We start from the raw sequence: 23718 nt of genomic DNA on the forward strand, positions 1-23718 counted from the left end.
TGCCTCCACGTTCTGTAGAGTGGGGTCCTCCCTCGCTGACTTCATTGCCTTCTTCCACTCACGCTTGTGAGCGGTGTGGGGTGCGCCCTTGGTGGTTGACCTGCCTCAAGCCTAGCAAGCTCCGCTAGTGCCTGCCTCTTAAAGCGAAGATCTTTTATTGCCAAGTATCGTAACAATCTTTGACTTGGCCCATTTATCTGTGAACTGGCGATTGGGGGGGTTAGGATACCTAGAGCGAACAGCAGCGAGGGTCTCATCAGCCAACCTCTTTGGTTGGTCTTTATAGTGGATAAAGCAATCTCTGTAATTATTAGTAATTACAGAGCGCATGAAGGCCATGATGTCCTTCCCCCGCGCATCCATCAAGATGCCTCCTGTCTGAGTGATGTCATAATAAATCGTACCATCACCCGGAGGCACGTCTAAATCATCTGAATCATCATCGTTCCCACCGCCACCCCTCCCAAAGCACTGTGCCATGCATCCCCCACCGCTCTGCCTGCTACTACGCCTGCTACCATGTCGTGTCGAGCTCGTACGCTGGCCACTCGTAGCTGGAGACTGCACGAGACTACGCTGACCACTCGTAGCTGGAGAACCGAGTCTCGACGGCACAGGAGTACGTCGACAGCTCTGCGAGATAGAAGGACCTCCTGACGGCATGGGGGAAGGGGCATAAGACGGGATGGCAGAAGGGACATAAGACGGCATGGGGGAAGGGGCATAAGACGGTATGGGGGAAGGGGCATAAGACGGCTGTGCTGACTCCACTGGGGTGATCTCAGGCGGTGTGAGGTGGTTTGGAGTCTGTAGTGCCGACTCTTGGGGAGTGTTTGGAGTACCCATCATATACCCGTATAACTCCGCAGCAGGACTAGGAGGGTGCCCTAAAAGGTTATATAAGTCCTTCCAAATAGATTCCCGAGGATCAGGTGAGCTGGAAGCGCTTCCTGGCCACATGTTGAACTTGAAAAAAGGAAAAAAATCTATTACTGATGAGCTGATAAGAAAGGGGAAGGAAAGAGAGGCTTACTGTCGGATCGCATCTATAGACACGTCTGATTAGCGCATCTATAGACGCGTCTAATAGAGCATCTAACAGAGCGTCTAATAGAGCGTCTAAAAGAGCGTCTAATAGAGCGTCTAACAGTGTCGACAAACATGCTAAACACCTGTTTAGACGCGCCTATAGACGCGCTTTTAGACGCACTCTGAGACGCGCCTATACACGCGCTCCGACAGACGAGATTTCTAAAAAGTAGAAAAGGACATTGCGCCCAACACACAAACATGACACTGATACACAGATCATGCGCTTCTTGGATACGAAAAAGTACAAATCTAAAGAGAGCAAACTTCTAAACAAGATCAACTGCAAAAGGACTTACTTGGATAGAGGTATGGAAGGTTCTTCTTCTTTTTCAAAGTTGCTTCTCCTCCTTGTTCTTCCTCCTCTCCTTTAAGCTTAGAAGTAAGTGTGGGTGCCTTCCTCTTAAGTGTAAGCTTGGAAGTAAATATGGGAGCCTTCCTCTTAAGCGTCGAAACTGTGGATCTGCTAATGAGGAAGGAAGCAAGCCATGTGAAGTATAAGTAATGTGAAGAAAAGCAAAGCGAGCGTGCTAAAAGCAGGTTTAAAAGCCACGTCTGTAATAGCGCGTCTATAGGCGTGTCTAAATACACAGAGTAGACGTGCCTTTAGACACTCCTTTAGATGCGATTTTAGATGCGCTTTTAGACGCGCCTTTAGATGCGCCACAAAGTTTAAATTAAACATTTGAAGAAAGCAAATTTGGTGGGTTGTTTGTTTGTAGAATGTCTTCATCTTCAACAAGTAGCTCCCAGTGAGGATGAAACCCTCCGTATCCACCATCGTGAAATGTGATTGGAGCAAAAATTCAAATGTTTGTGTGATCGATGTTGAGGAAACATGTATCGTGCATGCAGGATTACACTTAATCATATCTCAAAGTATGGAGAATGGGATGTGACCATAAACAGGGTAAGGGTTTGTAAGTTAAGGTTGATTGAGATACCTATGGGTGTTCATATGTTTGAGTTATGATCCCATTTTAATTTGATACAGGATGCAGTACCACATCCACATATGTTGCCCTATGCTCACCGTGAGGAGGCGAAGCGTCGGCAATATGAGGTGGGATCTTCAGGAGGGACCGTTACGGATGCATGGAGTGATGGTGATAGTAGCCCTCCACCATTACCTCATGAAGCCGTGGAGGAGGAGGTGTTTCATAATATGGTGCGGGATTTATATGTCCATCAAGGGAGGGATGATAGCATGGAGCTGGATGATCTTTTTACCGCAGCATCGACTCCACTGTTTGAGGGGTGCACATTCTCTGTTCTACGTCCCTCCCTTGAGTTACTAAACTTGCAAACCATCTATGGATGAAGCAATGCAAGTTTGAATGCATTACTCAAGTAAGCTTTAAAGTCTATTTTGCAAACATGGTGAATTATGCTAGTGGGTCAATTCCTCGAATGCTTTTCCTCATTTATGGTCTTCACGTGCAGGCTACTGTGTAAAATGCTTCCAAGGGAGAATAAACTACTGACCTCAAGAGATATGGCAAGGCAACATGTGACGTCTCTTGGAGGATTAGATTACAAGCACATCCATGCATGTGTCAACGATTGCGTTTTGTTTCATGGACTACATAAGGATGCAAGAGAGTGTCCTACTTGTGGAGAGGCAAGATATAGAGCAGATCTCAAAACCTTGGATGTGTCTCGTAAGGTATTGCGACATTTTCCCATAATCCCTGATGTTTATTTGGAGCCTTTGATTGACGAGCTAGAGATACTTTGGAGAGGTATCGAGGTGCATGATGTGAGCAGGCCTCCCTCGTCACGAGACTTCAACTGCAAAGCAGTCTTGATGTGGACGATGCATGACTTCCCAGGCTATGGCGAGTGTTCAGGTAAGCATTCCATTTCTAATCATGAATAGGCAAAGGATGTGGCACCCTAAACCCACCTTCCACTCTTAATTGCATCTATTGTTTAGGTCTCACTACATCAGGTTACCATGCATGTCCTGTTTGTGGTCCTTCGCTGGTTGCCTCAGGGGTAGATGCATTGAATAAGGTCATCTATGAGAATCACCATCGATTTCTCTCACCTGATCATCCTAGATATGTTGCCCCTTGGAATGAAGTCCTCCCACAATCACTCACCGCGGGAGATTGGATGAGAATTTGGGATGGTTCCATGACTCCTCCACCACTTGGCATGAGCCGGTAAGGGTTTGTAACTATTGTGTGCTATATTGGCTAGAAATAAAGATTGCCTGCTAATACTTTATTTTGTTTAGATACTCCATCTTTTATCGTTTACCATATTGGTCCCACCTCAAGATCAATCACCTGCTTGATCCCATGCATATCTTCAAGAATGTGGCATCTACCATTTGGGAGCATTTGAATGGGACACGAGATTCCACAGGCATAAGGGAGGATTTACGTACCACAGGAAGGATGCGTGAAGCTTGGCCACAAGAGAGACCAAATGGGCGTGTTTTTTTACCTCATGCACCGTGGATGTTATCAAAGCTAGAGATGGCGATGGTGAAGCACGCTATTATTACAATTCGTACTCCCACTAGATGCATGAGGTGTTTGAAGGGAGCCTTTACAAAGAGCAAGAAAAGAGGTGTAGAGCAATTATATGGCTTGAAATCTCATGATTGGCACAAGATGCTCCAAGTAAGTATTTTATGTGCATAATATCTTTTTCCTCTCAAATTTGTGAGTGAATAGTTATAAGCAACTAATCAACCACCTCCTCGTGGGTTTAGTTCATACTACCTACTAGCATTTCACGTAGTGCATCGAAGGATGTGAAAGATTGTATTTACAAGATGGGCAAGCGTGAGGTACTTTACATGATACAAAATATGATGCGTATCAATGCTCCGTGCAAGTTTGAATGCATATTGCTAATATGCTGTACTTTTTCATTTCTAGATATGTGAGCTCAAAGGAAATAGATCCCACCACGCTTGAGAATGCTCGAGTTATGTCAGTGAAGGCGGTCTGTTTAGTGGAGGAGACATTTCCACGTTCTATTCTCACAAGCCAACTACATCTCATAGTGCATTTGGTGGATGAGATCGCTATATGCGGTACTATACATGCACGATGGTTGTTCTTCTTGGAGCACTTCATGAAGACCTTGAAGGGCGTCGTGAGACAAAATGCAAGACGCGAAGATAGCATGGCCGAGGGTTGGTTGGTACAAGAGTCACTTGTATATATTTCTGAGTTTCTTGTTGATGTGGATAGCTCTCTCCCACGACTATGGAGAGATGATGAAGACCTAAGGATGACCTCTATTGTGCCTCAAGGGAAAGGACACAACAAAGTAATAGACACGGAGTTGCATAATAGTATCAACCTCTTTTGCATGCTTAATAGTGATGTGATGAAAAGATGGGTGACAAGATACGAGGATGCAAAGGCAAGAAAACAAGAAGAAAGGGCCCTCTTTCGTACACACCACGGATCTCGTGTGCCATACCCTCAGTATCTAAGAGCACTTCCAAAGGATATTCATGTGGATTGGCTACTTGATGAAATGGAGAAAGCAGAGAAAGACGAGGGGATGCATATCACAATGGAAGAATGGGAGTATGCTAGGGGATGTATGAGCAAGGTCGGTATATAGAATGTTATGCATAAGTTAGGAGCTTTTAATAATTTAGATTGCTTATTTAATTGATTTTTTCTTGGTGTAGTGCACTATGTTCAATGCTATATAGTGTGAGGGCAAGCATTTTCGAACACAACGGATTGATGATAAGAGAAACACACAAGATTGCGGCGTCATTGCTAGCTTTGAGGGAGCCAATGGAGCCATGGATGATTATTGTGGCATAATCCAAGATATTATTATGCTTGACTTTCGACGCTTCTTTGTGTATGTTTTGGATGTAAAGTGGTTTAAGGACGTGGTGGAAAGAGGCCCTAATGCAACAATCAAACGCCATGCAAGTGGCTTTGTAACTATTGACTCCACAAAGTTTTGGCAAAGTAGGAAGGACACACTAGTACTACCGCAACAATGTGAACAGGTATTATGCACACATATAAAAATACTCGCTTTTAAATATTTAATGCAAGAAAAATAACATGATTGTATTTGTGTTTGAATTAGGTTGTCTATCAACCAATGGTGGATAATAATAGATGGTGGCATGTCATACCTATTATGCCACATTCCAAAGTGATGTATAGTACATTTACTAATATGGAGCGTATGGAGGATGATCATGGCCATGGACGTGATGATGACCGTGATACGAGAGAGGAGGATGATCATGAGATAGGAGATACAGATATTGAGGCCATTACTCGTGAGGACGAGCCTACTATTCAAGATGCTGATTTCGATGAGCACATGAGTGGCACAAGTAGTAGTGGGTTGAATGTATTTGTAGATCTAAACACTTGTTTGGATTTTGAAGTAGATAGTTTGGCGAGGGTTGATCTCATTGAGGATGAGATTGAACCGTATCCCCATAATTGATATTGGCAAAACTATTTTACATATTGTCTCATTCTCCTCATCTCACTTAATTCTTGTATATGTGGGCTTGCAAAAAATTATGTGCTTTGGTAATCATGGGCAATGTTTGGAAAGCAATGATGTACACCAAAATCTCACTTTCTGTATTCTCTGGTTTGCGTCTATCTACGCGTCTAAATGCGCGTCTGATTCTCAATGTAAACGCGCAAATAAACGCGCTGATAAACGCGATGTTAGACGAGCCTGTATTTTCTCAGTTTAGACGCGCAAGTACATGCATTAATTTACGCACAAATAGACGAGCTTTTAGACGCGCCCGTAATTCCTCTACTAAAGCAATGCCTATAGATGCGCCCGCTATTTTGCGCATCTACCAAGCGCATCTATAGTTGCTTTGTGTTGTTGTGAAGGGTAATTCATAATTGCTGATTCTCCATTTTATTCATTTATATTGGATTTAGGAAACCTAAACGATTAAAGCAAATCATAATTAACTCTAAATGGGTATGGACAAGACCAGAGTCATGACGAGTTCCAAGCTAGAGCTAGTGGAGATTGAAGATACATTCACCATGAATGTAAAGCTAACAATAAATATTGTGCTTTAGTGTAGCATTTAACTACCCAAAGAAGATGAATGTTGAAAGAGAAAGAGGAATTAATAAAGGACAACTTCAAGTATTTTCAAGTACATTGGTGTGATAATTCATATTTGATGACATAAATTGGAGGTAAATGTCCCTTTTGCCCATTATTAATCGATTTGTTTCATTCTCTATGTGAGCATTAGAATACCTAAGTCCAAAAGCATGGGTCAACAACTCATCAACAATCACATTAGTTTAGGCATAGTTTGGAGTATGCATGTTTTGTAGTAGAGGCCATAAACTCAATTACTCTTCTTGAATAATTTGTAAACAAAGTGGCCACTACCTTTTCCAAGCTTTAGATTTAAATAGATGAGGTAAACCGAAACGGGTATTAGTACCACACAACAAATAGGTCCACTCACCTAAGAGAGAATCATTCGGACTACGAATGTGAAGATGAAAACCGTAGTTCCTTCGCTCTCAAGATATTACGCACAAATAAGCTCAAAAATCGGACAGGACTTCTAGGCAGCATGGAAATGGTGTGATCTTCTCTTGAAGATAAGGACTCTAACCTTGAAGCTTTGAATGTTTCAAGAAAAACGCGTATCTCGGCCGGGCATGCTTCTGTGTCGCGTGGATAAAAGCAGATTCAATGGCATGATTATCGCATGGAGACTGCACAGAACATGCATGCTCCAGCAATACGAAACACGAGTGACCACAATTGTTATGCTCATGCAAAATTTTAAACAAAGTCTCCAGTGTATAGATGTGTATGTATAGGAACAATGGTCAACGTGAGAATGTGTGTACAAATACATTTTCTCACCACGAGCATGGCGATCGACAATGGTCAACGTCGTGTGCATGTGCTGCTGGCGTTAGCTCAAATCACGAAGCGTTGCTCCAATCGAGCAAAGGTATCGTCCTCGAGGTGAAACCAGAGAAAGAAACAGATAATTGGCGGTAGACAAATCTCACCCTCCGATAAATACATCGCAGTGGCAAAAGCTACTGAATTCCACGCATGCAACACCCATAGGGATTCTGTACAACAACCAAGAGGGGACGAAGCGGCTCCATGACAATTGTTCACAACTGCACACGCCAGATAGGGTTTACTGGTCGGAATACAACCACAAGTTTTCCAGGTCCGAGGGGAAGCGGGGGAACGCGGGGGGGTTGCTGGAGGGGGCATCGGTACCGCAGCTGTCGGAGTGGGCGTCTTGGGAGAGGCTAGCGTTGATGCCGTCCAAGCTGGTTTGCTGCTGCTGCTGCTGTTGGGGGGCCTGGTGGAAGCCAGCTCGCTGCTGCTGATGAAGCTGATCATGGGGGTATTGGGGGCGGGGGTGGTGGTGTTGGGGGGGTAAAGTATTGGAGCTGGAGGTGAAGAGGGAGGTGTAGTTGTGGAGGAGGTGGTCAGCGGAGAGGGGGGGGAGGCGGGAGTAGAGGGGGGAGGAGTCAGGGAGGAGGAAGGTGGCGGGGGAGTCGGAGGGGAAGGTGGAGGGTTCAGGTTTACAAGAAGGGGGGGAGGAGAAGAGGGAGGAGGGGTCGAAGGGGCCGGGGGGGGGGGGGAGGGAGTAGTGGTCGACGAGGGCTTTGAGGAGGGCGGCGTTGTTGAAGGGGGGGGGGGAGGAGGAGGAGGAGGAGGGTGGCGGGGGGTGGAGGTCGGTGGCGGCGGAGGGGTCGAGGAGAGGCGGCAGGGAGGCGGCCCGTGGGAACGCGAGTGTAGCTGCGAAGGGGTTTGAACGGCGTAGCTCCGCCAGTGGCACTTTTTTGCCGCCGGCGGTTTTGTGGAATACTCGGCACACCACCCATTCATCCTGCACGCACAACATACGTCCCAACCTTTGAGCACACACACACACAACACACACACGCACACAAACACAAAGAAATATACGACACGCAACTTTACAACAGCAACCATAACTAGTTACGCCTCTCTCTCTCCCTCTCTCATGGATTATCATGTCACATTTGTTTACCAGAAATAAAGGCTTACTGTTAGGTGAATGGCAAACTTTTGTGGACGTTCGAAGGCTGCCTTCAAATTTCAGGGTATTTTGGTTTCATCTTTGCTTACAACCTGGGTTCTCTCTCTCTCTCTCTCTCTCTCTCGTCTTTGCTCACAATTTTCACATCCATTCCGCGGTTTGCATTTCACTTTCCCTCCTACGTCCACTCTTCTTCTTCTTTGCATCTTTGTATGTGTGTGTGTGTCTCTCTCTCTCTCTCCCCCTCCCTCTCTCTCCTTTAGGCCCTCCTCTCTCTTGCTTGCACTAATATACTCGCTCTCTTGCTTGCACTATGAGCAGTCCAACTCTATACCAGTCTCCATCCAATTCAAAACGGGTAAATTCTGGGTTTTCCGCTTTGAAAGTCTTTGTTGAACCACCCCATTATTTCTTTATATATATAAATAAATATATAGATATAACTTCATTTTCCATTTTTATTTTTAACACCAGTCTGCATGACTGGACGTCACTAAAATCTCTGTCTCACTCAAGAATGTCTCTCCACACATATACACACCCACCCACACCTCGGCCGGAATTGTTTATAAAAACCCTCCAAAAAGCATGTCACCTTGGTCCTTCTCTCTCCCGTGTGCCATTCTCTATCTGATTTGTTAACCTCTGTAATTGTCCTAAGTCTAGCTAGCCTGACTCTAGATACTCGGGAAAAAACGAAGTGAAAAAAAACGCTCAAATCTAATGTGTGAGTACTTCCACCCCATCGATCCATACGTCTGTCTCTCTTTCTCTCTCTCGCAAGAAGTTTTCTGTTCCCTTGCACGTTTCACTCTCCGTCTCAATCACTTCAACCTCCCCATGCCTCTCGAATACAACCCACATAGAGTGTAGCCCTTACCTTCGCCCCCCTCGGCTTCGTTAGCGCACTAGCTCCCGCCTCGTTGCCCTCCATCCGATACTCGTGCATCACCCAATTCGTCTTCTCGCCTTTGGGCGCCCTCCCCTTGTAAAACACCAGTGTCTTCTTCATCCCCACGAGCCCACCGTGCCGGGAGCTCATCACCTCACGGTCTTTTCCCGTTGCTTTCCAGTAGCCCGCATCAGTGGCTCGATTAGTGCGCATGCCGGTGGGATACTTCCTATCCCGTAGGCTGTAAAAGTACCATTCTTTCTCTCCCATCCTGGCCTTGCCTGCATACAGACGAAACCTCTGTTACTCGATAACTAAAAAATCAACAGCGGTAGCTTCGTGGTCTGGTTCCGAAATGCGAATATTCTTTCTACACCATCTTGCGTATCACAAGGAACACGCTTTTGACAATTCTTCGCGGCCTGCTTGCTACAGTTGACAGACGCTTTGCTGAACATTTCAGCAAATATAGACACAAATGCCGTGGGCAAAATCCATGCCTCTTGACACCACGGAAGAATTTTACTGAAATCGCAACCTTGTCGATGAATTTCTGAGAATCAGCAGAAGTCAAAGATAAGCTTAAAAACTTGGAATGATCAACTTAATAAAAATGAAATTACCAGGCAGTTCCCAAGGCTCGCATTTGTTAAGGTCTGCATCTGTGATGGCACGATCAGTAAAGTTGGCGTTTTGAATTTTCTTGGCCAGATAATAGGTAACGATCTCCTCGTCGGTTGGATGGAATCGAAACCCTGGGGGCAGCCACGGCTGGCCGTCGTCATGGCTAGATGTCCAACCTTCCATTAGGACTGCTTTAGGCTTCCCCTCACAAATAAAACCAGAGCCTCTCACAACTGCGACCTTGCAGGTTGAAAACGAGGCTTTGCCGATGAAAGCAGGAGTATGCAAGAGGGTTAAAGGATAGGACTGGATTATTGCGACTGGCGTTCCTTGATCCGATTATTTGGAAGGATCTTCCTTCAAACGATCGGTTGATTGCACGCTTCAAAGAGGATACTTCCTAGGAGCTCTAACAACCAGCAGCAACAACAGTTCGAAAGGTCTTTCCGGTAGAAGAGATAAGTACACAGCTCGACAGGAAATTGTGAAACGAACCGAGGAGCGTTGTGGGCTTTTAGAGGATAGTGGAAAACGTGCTTCAGCCTTCAAGGGGGAGGAGATGAGATGGTTGACAAGGAGCACACGTGATGGGGATGTGAGAAGGATGTCAGAAAAGTGCGAGCCGATAGAGGGCGGGCGGAGGCCAGATACAGGGGCGGAAGGACGTGTGTGGGAATGATGCAGGATTAAAGTGGTAGGGAAGTGAGAGGGGTGGCTCCGAGGCAAGGACAAAGGCAGTCTGAGAGCGCAGAGGGGAGGAGTATTTAAAAAGGAAAGGCACAAAAGCGGCTTTTTGGCTAGGAGGAACGAGGAGGAGATCGTGTAGAACAAGGCAGGTGTAGCGAGAAGGCAGGCGGAGGGAGATCTATAGTCTACGGGAAGGCCAATAAACAAAGGTTTCTCGCCATGGGGGCTTGGCAGTAACACGCTTTTCGCTTGCCGACCCCCTTTTTATCAACAGGGCGGTTCACAATGGCTGGACAGACGTTGGACCGTAGAAGATGAGAACAAACTGCGAGTCGAAATCTGTAGCGGGGCGGCTATTTGACAGCGGGAGTTTCATCAACCACGTTGAAACTTAATTGCTGCTTGGACCTTGATGCCCTCTTGAGGTGGCAGAGATCCAACTTCGCCATCTGGAGACGAGCTATGGGATAACGAGAGCTTGCAAAGCATCTATCTCCAGTGGACACATTAAATAACTGTCACACTGTCACTCACACTCGGGACTCGGGTGTAGGGCAATGGGAGTATGAAGAAATGTCTGGATTAAGGTCGTTACTATAGACTCATAGGCATCTTTACGTCGTCATTTCCCTGCAGGCCGCAGCGTTTCTCTCATCAGTTTAAATATCATAACCACCTTTTAACGGCAGCTGTTAAACTGTTTTTAACATGCAAAAACAAGGCTCCGCCATGGATGTCAACTAGGTATTACAGATTTGGGGTGGTTGAACAAATCGGATTTACTGGGTAGAGGTGGACGCTGCTACCAACTGAAAAGACTTACGTGATTTAATTATAGTCCAGTTTGCAAGCAAGGATGGATTGAAGCAACTTACTAACCTCTCTAAACAACCAACGCCAATAAACGTATTAGATTTAATCGAAAAGTAATCGCATGGCTGCAAGCAGATAAATCCACAGCACTATCTAGAAGCCGTTTCTTTCATAGGATAATCCTTAGTCGAGGAGCCAGCGCACAGGTATTGTTTACGAGGGAAAGAAGATGCTTGGCCCCTCGCAGGCTATGCTTCCAGAAGGTGGAGCCGGATCTCATTCAACGATCCAGATTTTGCCACACCATTTTTAATCAAGGTCAACGACGAGTTTAGCTTGCCACGTAGTAGACCCCCCAATCATGCACCTTGGTCATGCATTACGATAATCCCATCTACCTTGATCCGTTCTTGATCCGGCTAACTGAGGACTTATAAAAACAAAGGCTTGAGCAATTGATTTATAGTATTGAGCAGTTGATTCGTACAGGACACCCTTCACCCGGGAAACAGTGCGAGCAAGATGAAATCCCCGAAATAAAGCTGTATTTTTTGTCTTCTTTGGGCTTGACCAACGCTCTATTTTTTATTTTTAGAGATGAAATTTAAAGTTGAGTGGGCGATAAAGTGTCTGATTCCGGCTGATCTAACCAACGTGAGGCGGCTGGTATTTAAAATTGGAGTGGGCGATAAACTATGATTTCAAGCTCCAGATGATCCGAAAACTGGATTCTTTTACTTCGAGGACAATGATTTGGAATCATTGAGCGGGTTGTTAGTTGATAGTCAACTAGCCACCATTATAGGCTACGCAGGCCGCAGATACTATGAAGCTAGCTAGGCCGTATACGGTATGATATTGCAGTGTAGGTAGAGTCTGTCCTAAGATTGGCCGTAGGGCCGTAGAAATCGCTAAATTGAAGCTGGAAGGCAGGACGCAGGAGCTAGCTTTTTGCATGGATATTAGTATGATGATTTATTACAGTTATTACTCATGAACTCTGGCTTGCGTCGTGTACTGTGCACATTGGTTTAAACTTTGTATGAGATGAGAGCCTATTATATAGTGCAACTCGGGGGACTGAATGCAATTATCCAAATCACCGTAGCCAAAAATCCTTGAAGCGTACATCAGATTTGATTTTATATGAACCTGAATGCAAACCCATGTGAGATCTATTTTTACCTCCATAGCCGCTTTGCTACCCAAAAAACAAAAAAAAGAGTTTCAAAATCCAGTCTCCTTCCTTTGACGGAACCAGATAAAGACCCTAGAACGGAAGCACTAAGCATCTGCTCAGCGGACTACCTGAAGTTTCCCTCCTTCGGGCCCAAATCACCATAGCTCGAATCTCTATTCGATTGCGCCCACTAACCCTTCTTTGTACTTTGCGCCCCAAATCTTCGCCCTCGATCTCGTGTCTTACAAACGTGTCCTTGATCGAACAGTAACCCAGAGATGCCAGTTTCCAGTTCCTACCACCAAACCACTGATGTGGATTCTTCACAGCCTGTGGCCAGCTTTGGTTCTGTATCTTATAATCATTATCGCGCCGATCCGGTCACTGGATTCATGATTTAGAGACGATTACTGTTCACACTTGTGCTTGTGCTAAATGAGCTCCGTGCATAAGAGCTTCAATTCAGATACGTGTCCAATTTAAAATATGAAAATTCTCCTTTGCTTTTCCAAAAAGCTAAAGCATGTGGGATTAAAATGTCAACCTTTCGAGTTTGTTAGTTGAGAAGAACACAATATTGTAACCATGGTGTGCCCCATTAATCTTGAGGACACGAGGCAAAATGAAAAAGAAAAGCAAGCTCTTTTGACTGTTCCCACCTCTTCATTTGGAATTTACCGATGTTCCCAAATTTCATAGCATGACTACTTTGGTTTTGAAGGATTAAAGTAAACAAGCACTAAAGCAAGAGATATCCCACAAGGAGGCCAAACATCAAATGGGAACGAGATTATGACAACCTAATCATGATTTTGACATATTATAACATCGTGGCTCTGGGGATGAGACACATGTACCTTCTTTTGTCGAAGCTAAATTTGCATTTTACACGACTTTCAAAACCTAGATTTTAACCATCTATTGAATGTGATATGCAACACTAATATATATTTTACAAAATCTGTGATGGAGCTTCTTATTCGCTGCTTCAAAATTCAAAGTGTTATTTATGATTGTAGAATGTGACTACCTCCTTTAGGAAGATGATGTCATGGAATACAAGTGTGTGATGTGCCCTTGGCACACATCTAAAGTGCAAAGATGACGATTCTCCATAGAAAGCTGGGATGTGTGAGCTTCTTATCATTTGCCACCCTTAGCTCCTAGACATGCAATTAGAGTGCTTTACAAATACTAACATCATTGTGGGGTTTATCTGAAATCATCACGTGACATCTTCCTAGATATCAAATTTGAGCAAGGATATGAACTGGCAATGAAAGGCAAGGAATTAGGTAGGGTGTTCGCCGTTACATCATGGAATATAGTGACATTCCATATAATAAATATATCAGAAATTCCCCTTTCACATAGTGATATTATCATTCAACAATTCTTTCTGGTGTCACATAATTCCACTAATGATGGACATGCATCACAATGTAACATAAGTCTTTAAAATATTATGCATATAATTATTGTATAATAGATTCAGGGGGATTAAGCTTGTCAAGATGGATCTTGTCACTCTTTAAAGAAGTTTCTTCGAGTTATAAAAACATGTCCTAAAGTTTGTCCTTCAATAATGAAGCAATTAAAAGTTAGTTTCAAAATATTATTAATTGCATCTTAGCAATGCTTATAGTAATGTTGAAAATCCTTTCTTATTTAAAGTGGCATGAAAAATGTGATTGACAACCTTATTGATAAAAATTGGGTTCAATAAATCATTCGTCATCACTATAGTAGTGGGGAGTTCAGAGATGCCTCTTGAGGATCCTGGCAGCTTGACATTACTAAGGTATGCACATAATTATCGACAAGCATTGCTTCAAATTATGCTTCACTTGAGTGTAGCTTGTCCATAAATAAACATTTTGTCACTCTCCTAGCCTAGGCATGAGAACTTCACTAGAGCCATACACACCTTGTTGCCTAGCAACAACCTTAGGTCCTATTTCTAAAACATTTTTCATGTGTCATTCTTTTGCGATACAAAGCCCTTGTGGTATGAGCACACCACCTTCTCAAGGACTAGATTTGTGGAGTAATGGTTTACAAATTGTACCATCGCAATAAAAGATGAAGCTTAACACTTTATTTAGAATGTGTCTTTCTTGGGACCATAGTAGGTAATAAAAACCGTTACCTCATCATTGAGCAAGACTATAAACTTACCACTTTCTTGATTTCCTCACCTTTTGTAGTGTCACCAAGGGATGATCCAAGTTCTCTCTATGAGTTTAGAACTTAACATTGCTTGCATCATAAAATCTTTTTGGCCATCTATTATATATGCTTCTCTATTGTTTTTAGAACTAAGAAAATGTGGAATGGTTACAAACTATGAAGGGCTAGGTGGGAGTGGAGGGTAGGCATTAAGGGCTCACTAGAAAATAAGTACCTCTAGAATGTACCATTATCAAATAAGATTTTTTAATATAATGTGTTGTTTCCTTGTGGTAGAGCTCTCCCTCTTTGCCTTTGTTATGGTAATGTTGTTTGTAATGTATTATTTGTACACATTAATTTGAGAGAAGATTATAGTTCAAGTGAGAATCTTTTATGATAACAACCCAATTGGTATAATGTATAGCATCATAGAAAGATCATTTTGAAGTTACATTATGAATCATAATATTCTAAAGACACATCATGGGGAAGTAGTTGCATAGTTTTTTCTTTATTGTTATTCCTTATCAATGTATTACTAGTTGATTTATTTGAGACATGTGTAGAGGTAACAATCGTTATTCAAGCAATCAATATAAACTTACATTTATACTTAATGAATCATTTAGTTCTCTAATACCAATGAAGTATAATGTTATGAATTCAATATGATAATATTGCATTCCTCATGGTTTGCTCTAAGATATTTTATTATAGGTCACACATCTTGAAGCTACGAAGCAGATCGCCCAAAAAAAACTAAGACTACTCCAAAGTGAGACTAACTTTTATTAAAAAATCACATAGAACTTGTGCGATCATAAAGTGACTATGTTTAATATTTATATTTGAAAATGCATGCATGTCTTTTCAAAAACAATATGAGGTAAATACTACAATGAATGGGAAATTTCAAAATTATATAAATGAAGATTAAATAGATAAATACTACATTGATCACATCATTGCTCATCATTGATGAATCCTTTTTATCAAATTTTAATACATCACAAATTTGCCCAAGTTTTGAAAGATGCACTACAAGGCATAGGCCCTTTTTTGACGAAAATACCGATGATTTTTACACTATTTTTTTTTAAAAAACGGGCGCAAACATCGTTATAAGTGTCAAAAAAGAACGGTCGCTATATAAGCATCACTATATAGCGATACTAAGAAATGTGGCTATATAGCAACGCTAATAAACGTCGCTATATAGCAACACTGGTAAACGTCGCTATATAGCGATAATTAACAGAACTAAAAAAAAGCATTAGTGGGGCTAAACAGGGCCATAGCAAGCCCTGTTTTGCCCCACTAATGTTTTTTTTTTGGTAATTACAAAAGTATATGCAAACTACTACTACTACTATCACTACTCATTCGAATCATTGTCATCGAGACTCACCTTCTTAAAAAACTTCTTTTCACACAAGCAAAGAGGGAGAACGGTGGAGAGGGAGCACAAGTGTTAGGAGAGGGGTTGAGTAGTGGTGAGAAGTGGAGAATAGAGAGGAGGAAAGCGAGGTCGTCGGATATGAGGTGGGAGGAGAGATTACTTTTTCCAGAATAGAGATGCTAAAGAAAGCGCCACATCGTGGGGTTTCGGGTTTTAGCCCATAGCGTCACTATATAGCGACGCTGGTCAGCCACTATATAGCGACGCTTATATTTAAAAGCATCGTTATATAGCGATGGTACAGAGCAAATCGTCGCTATATAGCGACAGAACAAAGCAAAACGTCGCTATATAGCAATACTTCAGGACACTTATTATTTAAAGTTAAAAAAGAAGCTCATAGATGCTATTTTATTACTGTTAATATGTTTCCTTGCAACTTATGTTGTGATTTTAGAAGTGTGCAAATGGAAGGGACGAGTGGAAGCTTGTCAGATGATGCGCCAACGCCCGAGAGCGCAAAGTGGCTTACGAAGAGGTTGTATTGTCATTGCACTCATTGCAAGCGAGAAGTACGACATCAACATCATATTATCATGCACCACTTGTAGATGTATGGGAAGGAGCCCGAACCAGTACCCACGTTGGTGTTGCACATGTTGATGGATTATCAGTAAGTCAAAGCTATTTAAGTTCGTGGTTAATATTGGATACCATTATGATACGAAATCTCGAGACAAGATCTTATATTTACATGAAATCTTAAAATAGGATGAGGAGGCTGATCACGAGGGTACGCATATACCTTCACGCTTTGAGCAAGACTATAGTCTCTCGGATGATGATGAGGGTATGGTCGACATGATGGATTCTATTTTTAGGGACACTACATCCCATGTACACGTGATGTCAGAGTTTGAGGTCAAAATGCGAGAGTTGCAATCAACACAGTTGTACGAGGGTGCTAGGATGTCTAAACTATGTGCTTGTCTCTGAATCTTGAATCTGTAAGTAAATTATGGGTGGTTGGATACAAGTGTCTTGATCTTAATGAGGTTAGCTCTTGCATTAATTTGACTCATTATTTGGATATTGTTTGTTTTGAGAATCATCATGTATGGATTAGTGTACCGAATCATCATTATTCGAAGCCTATGTATGTTTGAATTGTGATAAGTTGCTCTAGAAGATGTTGCCTACACCAAATACCATGCCCTATCAAGAGATGAAGTGAAGAAGATGCTAACAACGGTGGGTATGGATTATGATACCATCCATGCTTGCCATACGTAATGACTGTATTCTCTTTCATCGTGAGCATGGAGATTTGGCTAGTTATCCGAAATGTGGAGAACATCGATATAGAGATGACTTACAAGGTGAGTAGATACCGATAAAGGTCTTGAGACACTTTCCCATCATTGCAAGAATACAACACATGTTCCGATGCAAATCCATAGCGGAGTTGATGACATGGCATGCATCTCGTCGGTCCACTGATGACACATTGAGGATTCCCACAGATTGTACAGCTTGGAAGCACATAGACAATCAATGGCCAAACTTTGCGAGGGAGCCACGCAACTTACATCTTGGGCTCGCCATGGATGGCATGAATCCTTTCGGGTTATGCTCGTGATGCATTGGCGTAATTATGATTATGTTATATTGTTGACATGACTTCTTTGTTGCTTTGATAGTTCATCCTCCCAATTACAATAAAAGGGTGCTTACAAGAAGATGTTAGAAATGCTATATTCAAGATCAGTGGTATTGTGAGGTATGCTTACTATCAAATTGCATTGATTGTATTTTCTTCAATTTAAGCTGAATAATCTGTAGACTGATTATGAAAATATCTTACATGGGCATGTGAAATAGGTGGATATCTCAAAAAAAAAATCTCCATATCGAGCATCGAGAAGGCTAGGGTGGAATCCATTGAAGCCGTATGCTTGCTTGAGAAGCACTTTTCCTCGAGCATTATGACAACTTAAGTCCACTTGCTTTTGCACATAGTTGATGAGGTGGCTATTGCAGGTACCGTTCATAGTCGGTGGATGTTTTTTCTTGAGTGGTTTATGAAAACTTTAAAGGGATTTATAAGACAAAGAGCAAGACTAGAAGCAAGCATGGTAGAGGGATGGCTTGTGTAAGAGTCATTAGTATATATCACAGAGTTTCTTGCATCCACAAATCCCGATATGCCGCAACAAGGATGATGATCGCATCGTTGGCGAGGTTCCCCAAGGAAAAGGGATTGAAAGAAAGATGAGTGAAGATCCTCAATAGCAAGGAGATGCAGAAGTGGATTGAGAGATATGAAGCAGCCAAAGCAGAAAGAATAAATACAAGGACGAGATTTAGAGTAATGTACAGGCGATCGCAACCATATGCACGAGATCTGGCTCTTCTCCCCACTCACATGTCACTTGATTGGCTACAACTAGCTCTACGTAAAGCCGAATGCGATGGAGAGACAATAAATGAGCACGAGCGAGAGTTATCATCTGGATGTATGATACATGTAAGTTTCTTACCTCTTGATGTAATTAAGTAATGATTTGTGGCAATATATGCTATAAAATAGATGCATCTTCATTGTTTTAATAATGCTCTTTTACAGTATAAAAAGTACAGTGCATTATGGTCATATGGACGACATTTTCACGTGGAACGCATCGATTCAAAGAGAGTCGTACGTATGATTGTGGAGTCATGGCTAACTTCACACAAGATAGTCGAGCAAGTGCTTCGGATACCAATCTTCTCTCCTCATAGTTGGTTTATTGTGGAACCATACGCGAAATCTATGAAGTTGATTTCAGACGATTTAGTATTTTGATTCTTGATGTAAAATGGTTTGGAACTATTTATAACAGTCCCCATGTGACAGTCAGAAAAGATAGTAGCAGTTTCTTTGCAATAGACTCCACCAAACATTGGACCAATGAAAGTAATGCTTTTGTTCTTCTTGAGCACTGTAAGTAGGTGCATACTAATGATTTAATTAATTGAAGCTTTTGTTTTTAAAGATCCATTGATACATGTACTTAAGCATAATTTCATATATATAATTGATGACATTTGGCACCCATCTTCAATATAGGTGGTTTTTCATTTGGATCGTTTTGATCCAAGATGGTGGTACATGATCCAAGTTGCACCATGAAGTAAGCAAATTTTTGAAGATAGAGCTATGGATATGGAGATGCCACTACCAATGCCAGATCCAATTAATCCAGATGAATCTAGCAAGGAAGATGAAGATCACAATATGAGCTAAGAGGAAGATGTGCATAATGACATCGCACGGGAGAAAGATGGAGATCACGATATTGAGGAAGAAGACAATGATCATCAAGAATCACTACACTTTATTGAAGAAGATGATCAGGTACTTTTGGGTGAACGTACGATGCTAGAGTACGATGATGATATAGGAGATCAACTCGGTATAGAGTTAGAGATAGACTTGTTTGGCGCATTAGACTTGGCTCAAGATGAAACCGTTGATATAAATGCTCTTCATTGATTTTTTTCATCTCAAACTTGGACATGAATATATGAGCTCCAAAGGCTTGATGTACATGCTCTCCTACTGTTATTCTCTCAAAATGTCAAACATGTATGAAAATTGAAAAAAAATTACCATTGGAGAAAACTAACTTTTAAGGTCGATATGAGAAAAAAAGCTCTCTGTAAAATGTCGCTATAAAAAAGTATCTCAGTGTCGCTATATAGTGACACTTACAATTCCGATTAAAGTCGCTATATAGTGACTTTAGAAATCGTCGCTATATAGTGACATTTATCTAAAGTCGCTATATAGTGACCCTTGATGAGTCGCGCTTCCAATACCGACAATTAGAGCCCCACACATGGTAAACGTCGCAATAGGATCCATGTGTAATAGTGATGATCATAAGGGTCATTGTTTGTTTGGGTGTAGCCACTCGCGATACTACTTTTGCGGCTAATTTGGGGTCATGACATGATGCGCTTTTGGGTGAGATTTTGAATTTAGGACATACACATGCTCTTGTCAGAAATTTTCCCAACATCATAATGCTATACTAGCGTAATAATGAGATGCCATCTATCATTTTGAACACCGTAGAGCTTGACACACGGTAGCTCTTCTTTTTCGTCCACCAATGTAGTCTTTGGCTGACTACTTGTCATTGAATAGCCTTTTGCTACTGTAGCTTTACCACCTGTCATCAGGCAACGCACAGATGCAGATCATGAAAATGCAAGGTTCTCTTAGAGAGACCACTGTGCTGGTTCTTGGAGTTATGGAGTTACTTATTTTTACTTATATTAATCATCGTGCTAGTTCTTGGAGTTATGGAGTTACCTATTTTTACTTATTAACCACTACATTGGTTCTTGGAGGTATGGAGTTACCTATTTTTATTTATTAACCAAGCTCGAGCCACGTGTCCTCCTTGGAAGCTAAAACAAACAAGTAACGGCAAACAAAAGACAACCACTGCGCTAGTTCTTGGAGTTAAATAAATACTAGTGTACCAAGGAAAATGCAATTGCCGATATGGCCTTGAGGGGTCGCCTTTAGGGGAAAGGGCCATATCGACATGCCATATTTGTGCACTGGCGTCCTCAATATTGTATAATGTATGTCGATATGGCCCTTGCACCTAAAAAGGGCCATATCGTCAATTGCATTTCCTAAAAGTCTAATTGTATTTTTCTAGATGTATCTCCATGCAACCACCGTCGTGGTGGTTGGAGCTATTTTAGGGCATTGACTTGGTATCTAATTAGTAATTAGCTGCACTCTAATGAGCATGCAAGCCCGATGATTGGTAATTAATTGCACTCTACTGATCTTGCAAGCCCGGTGGTGGTAACTTGCAGGTGAGTAATTGCAGGACACTGTGGTGGTTGGTAATGAGCTGCCAACATGGTGGAATCTTAGCTACCACCATAAACAAGGCTGCTAATCATGAAGGCAAACCGCCACGACCGGCGAAAGGTGGAACAGACATAAATTATGAAGCCTAATCAACTCTAATTACTCATTACCATGGAAGGTAGTACTGCCGCCTTAAATTAATCAAAATTTGGGCCAAGCACCATAGTGGCTCTCACCTTGATAGTTCCATTCCCTTCATCATTTGGTCTGATATCCATCTCAGCCATTTCTTTCTCCCTTGCAGTCGGGCTACAAACTTAAGCCTCCACTATTCCAGTCCCTTCACTGTTTCATCTTCTATTTCTCTCGACTATTTCTTTCTCCCTTGCACTCGGACTGCAAACTTAAGCTTCCACTATTCCATTTCCTTCACTATTTCATTTTCTATCTCTCTCGACCTTTCTCCCTTGCACTCTTCCTGCAACTTCCATCCCCTCTCATAATGGATCCCCCCAGACATACTGAGCTCCAAAACGTGTCTGCGTAGTTTGAAAGCTCCTCACACAATCTTTCCTCCTCCTATGCATAGTATGGTAGCTCCTCACACACTATTTTCTCCCTCTCTGTAGCATAGTGTGAGAGCCTCTCCTCCCCTGATCTTGAAATTGCGACATATGGGAGCTCTTCACTCGCTCTTCAAAAGACCAATTTGGATGCTTTCACCAACTTCACCAAGTTAGTACAGGAGGTGAACATGAAGGAGGGACACATACTCAGTCAGGGTCATAAGATTAACATCACTAAAGGCATGATTGAAAAGGCACTAGGCATTCGTGGAGACAATTTGCAAGCACACTTCTTGGAGAAGTAGTGGAAGAGACAGGATACTCTAGATGTATACCCCAACTCTTAAATTAGTGCAGATGGTGGAGTCAAGCTTTTTAGCTTGCCAACAGACCTCCAAGATGTGCTAAAGAAGATAATGCACTTCTTTCCTGATGGTTCAAGTCATCCCGAATGCACTAGATGAGGGATACGAGAATCTAGTCCAGAGTATTTCCATTCAACGACAAATTCCAACACTTGAAGAGCTACAATCAGTTTTACTTGGTGAAGAAATCAAGAGCAAGCCATTCATGCGCACAAAGGTCATTCCAATGACCAAGCATTCATAGCTTCCGATAAAAGTAGAGGTAGAGGTAGATCATTTCAGCAGTGAAGTAGTCATCATCAACAACAAGTGTTGAGAGTTCACGCTCAACATCATGTGATCATGTGTGCATAGCACCATCACGTGATCATATGACTAACGTTATAGAGTGCTATAAAGGAAAGGGTTAGATCCCCTAACACTAACCCTAAATGGGTTTGTATATATTCTATTTTTTCAACTAAATCTAGTGTATAGTTAGTCATTTGTGGTGTGCTCTCTAGCTGTGCCCTCTCTCCTCATCTCCACTTTTCTCCTCTCCCCTCTTCATATTTTGTCATGGTATCAGAGCTTCCTTGCCTTCCGCTGAGGCATTGTGATTCCTGAGAGTGTGAGAGAGATTGTGAGATTGAGAGTTATCGAGTGTTCTTGTGAGAGTTCACTTCTATAGAGAAAAGTCTCCATTCATTGCATTGAGAAAATTTCCATCCATTTCTTGAGATTTCCTTTTGAGGATTTCAATTCATTCTGTGATTCAATTCATTGCTAAAAGAGAGAGGAAAGATTTCTCTCTGTCCTTTTGAGAGAAAGAGCCATTGAGAGAAATAGAGGAGGTAGATTGAGGGCTCCTCGGCCTTGTCCTTCCAAACTTCATTCAAGCTTGGCCACCTCTGTTTCTTGTTGGAGCACATGTCTGCTCAGAGATCGTCTTCATACGGTCTTCATGGTCTCTCAAGTTTACTTCCACATCAAGCCTAAAGCTCCTTCAAAGTGCTGCAACCGCTTCAGCACCATAGCCTATGACTCATAGCTCCAACGGCTGCGTCCAGTGATGCTCCACGTAGAGCAACCCACGCTCCATCGCCCTATGCTCAGCTACCTCTATTCTCAAAGACAACGCTCTATTCAAGCTCCTAGAAGTCACTCCACAGGCAACGACCTTCAAGCCTTCCAAGCGGATGCCATTTCGCATTCGACGGCGAGCCACAAAGGTTGCCTCTACCACAGTGCACGGCCGACCTCCAATAGCTAGCTTCTGCCCGAGACTCCTTCAGTGAACAATGCCATAGTCTTGCATCAACAGCTCCATCCTCGGGTTGCTCCACCAACTACCATGTCATCACTGACTGCCATGTCACCAGTGACACATCATCCTACCATGTCATCATTGTCACATCATCTGCTGACATCATCAACAATGCCACCTCAGCTGTCCAGTCAGCACTGACCTCTGCAGACACTCACAGTGCTCCACAGTCACTACATATGACCACTCCTGCCACCTCAACACAGGGCTTCACTGGCACACCTCTTGCTAGGCACAGTGCCACATCATCACTGCATGTGACCCACAGTAACACATCATCATTGAGCACCATTTGCACTCCTTTTGCCCCTCCACCTAGATCAAGTCGTATCTCTTGATCCAGGAAGAATTTGAGGGCACTTCAAAAAGGAAAGTCGCTCGCTTTTTTGTGCTCTACGCGTCGTCACATCACCTGCACATTTTGGCACAAGTTACACTCACATTTTAGCCTCACCGAAAAAACCACTTCCTTCATGCACATTTGCCTCTACATCGACGCATCTGACCCACCACTTAAAAAGAACAAAAGAAAAGGAATTATTTGCTGTTCTTTCATCGATCGATGATTGGTATATATCTAGATAAGAGTAGACTAGATCGCCATAGAGGGGACGCTTTGAATTTACCCAAGTTGCCAATCTAAGCCATGCCTAAAATTCCCGACTAGTACCTACTCGGAGTCAGTCCATACACTCACATAC

At 42.6% G+C, this 23718-nt stretch overlaps 1 protein-coding gene across 1 annotated transcript; it reads right to left on the reverse strand.

Annotated features, from left to right (window-relative positions):
- Positions 1–6704: 6704 nt before the first annotated feature.
- Positions 6705–10465, reverse strand: LOC147899114 (NAC domain-containing protein 79-like). The gene is made up of 4 exons (XM_087378232.1): positions 9650–10465; positions 9015–9307; positions 7730–7960; positions 6705–6812 (listed from the first exon to the last, which is right to left on the reverse strand). The coding sequence occupies exons 1-4, from the start codon at positions 9831–9833 to the stop codon at positions 6705–6707; spliced, it is 816 nt and encodes a 271-aa protein (XP_087234358.1). The 5' UTR covers positions 9834–10465.
- Between the last annotated feature and the right edge of the window lie 13253 nt (positions 10466–23718).

This window comes from Dipteris shenzhenensis, chromosome 8 (assembly GCF_047967505.1).
Source record: "Dipteris shenzhenensis isolate YYH24624 ecotype China chromosome 8, Dip_SZ_1.0, whole genome shotgun sequence".
Lineage (NCBI taxonomy): Eukaryota > Viridiplantae > Streptophyta > Polypodiopsida > Gleicheniales > Dipteridaceae > Dipteris > Dipteris shenzhenensis.

Excerpts from the sequence above, each read along its gene's own strand:
- LOC147899114 (XM_087378232.1), bottom strand. The coding sequence starts at position 9,833 with ATGGAAGGTTGGACATCTAGCCATGACGACGGCCAGCCGTGGCTGCCC. Across the intron at positions 7,961-9,014 it reads CGAAGCCGAGGGGGGCGAAG|GATGAATGGGTGGTGTGCCG; the intron begins GTAAGGGCTACA and ends TTGTGCGTGCAG. Across the intron at positions 6,813-7,729 it reads CCGCCCTCCTCAAAGCCCTC|TCTCCATGCGATAATCATGC; the intron begins GTCGACCACTAC and ends TGTTCTGTGCAG.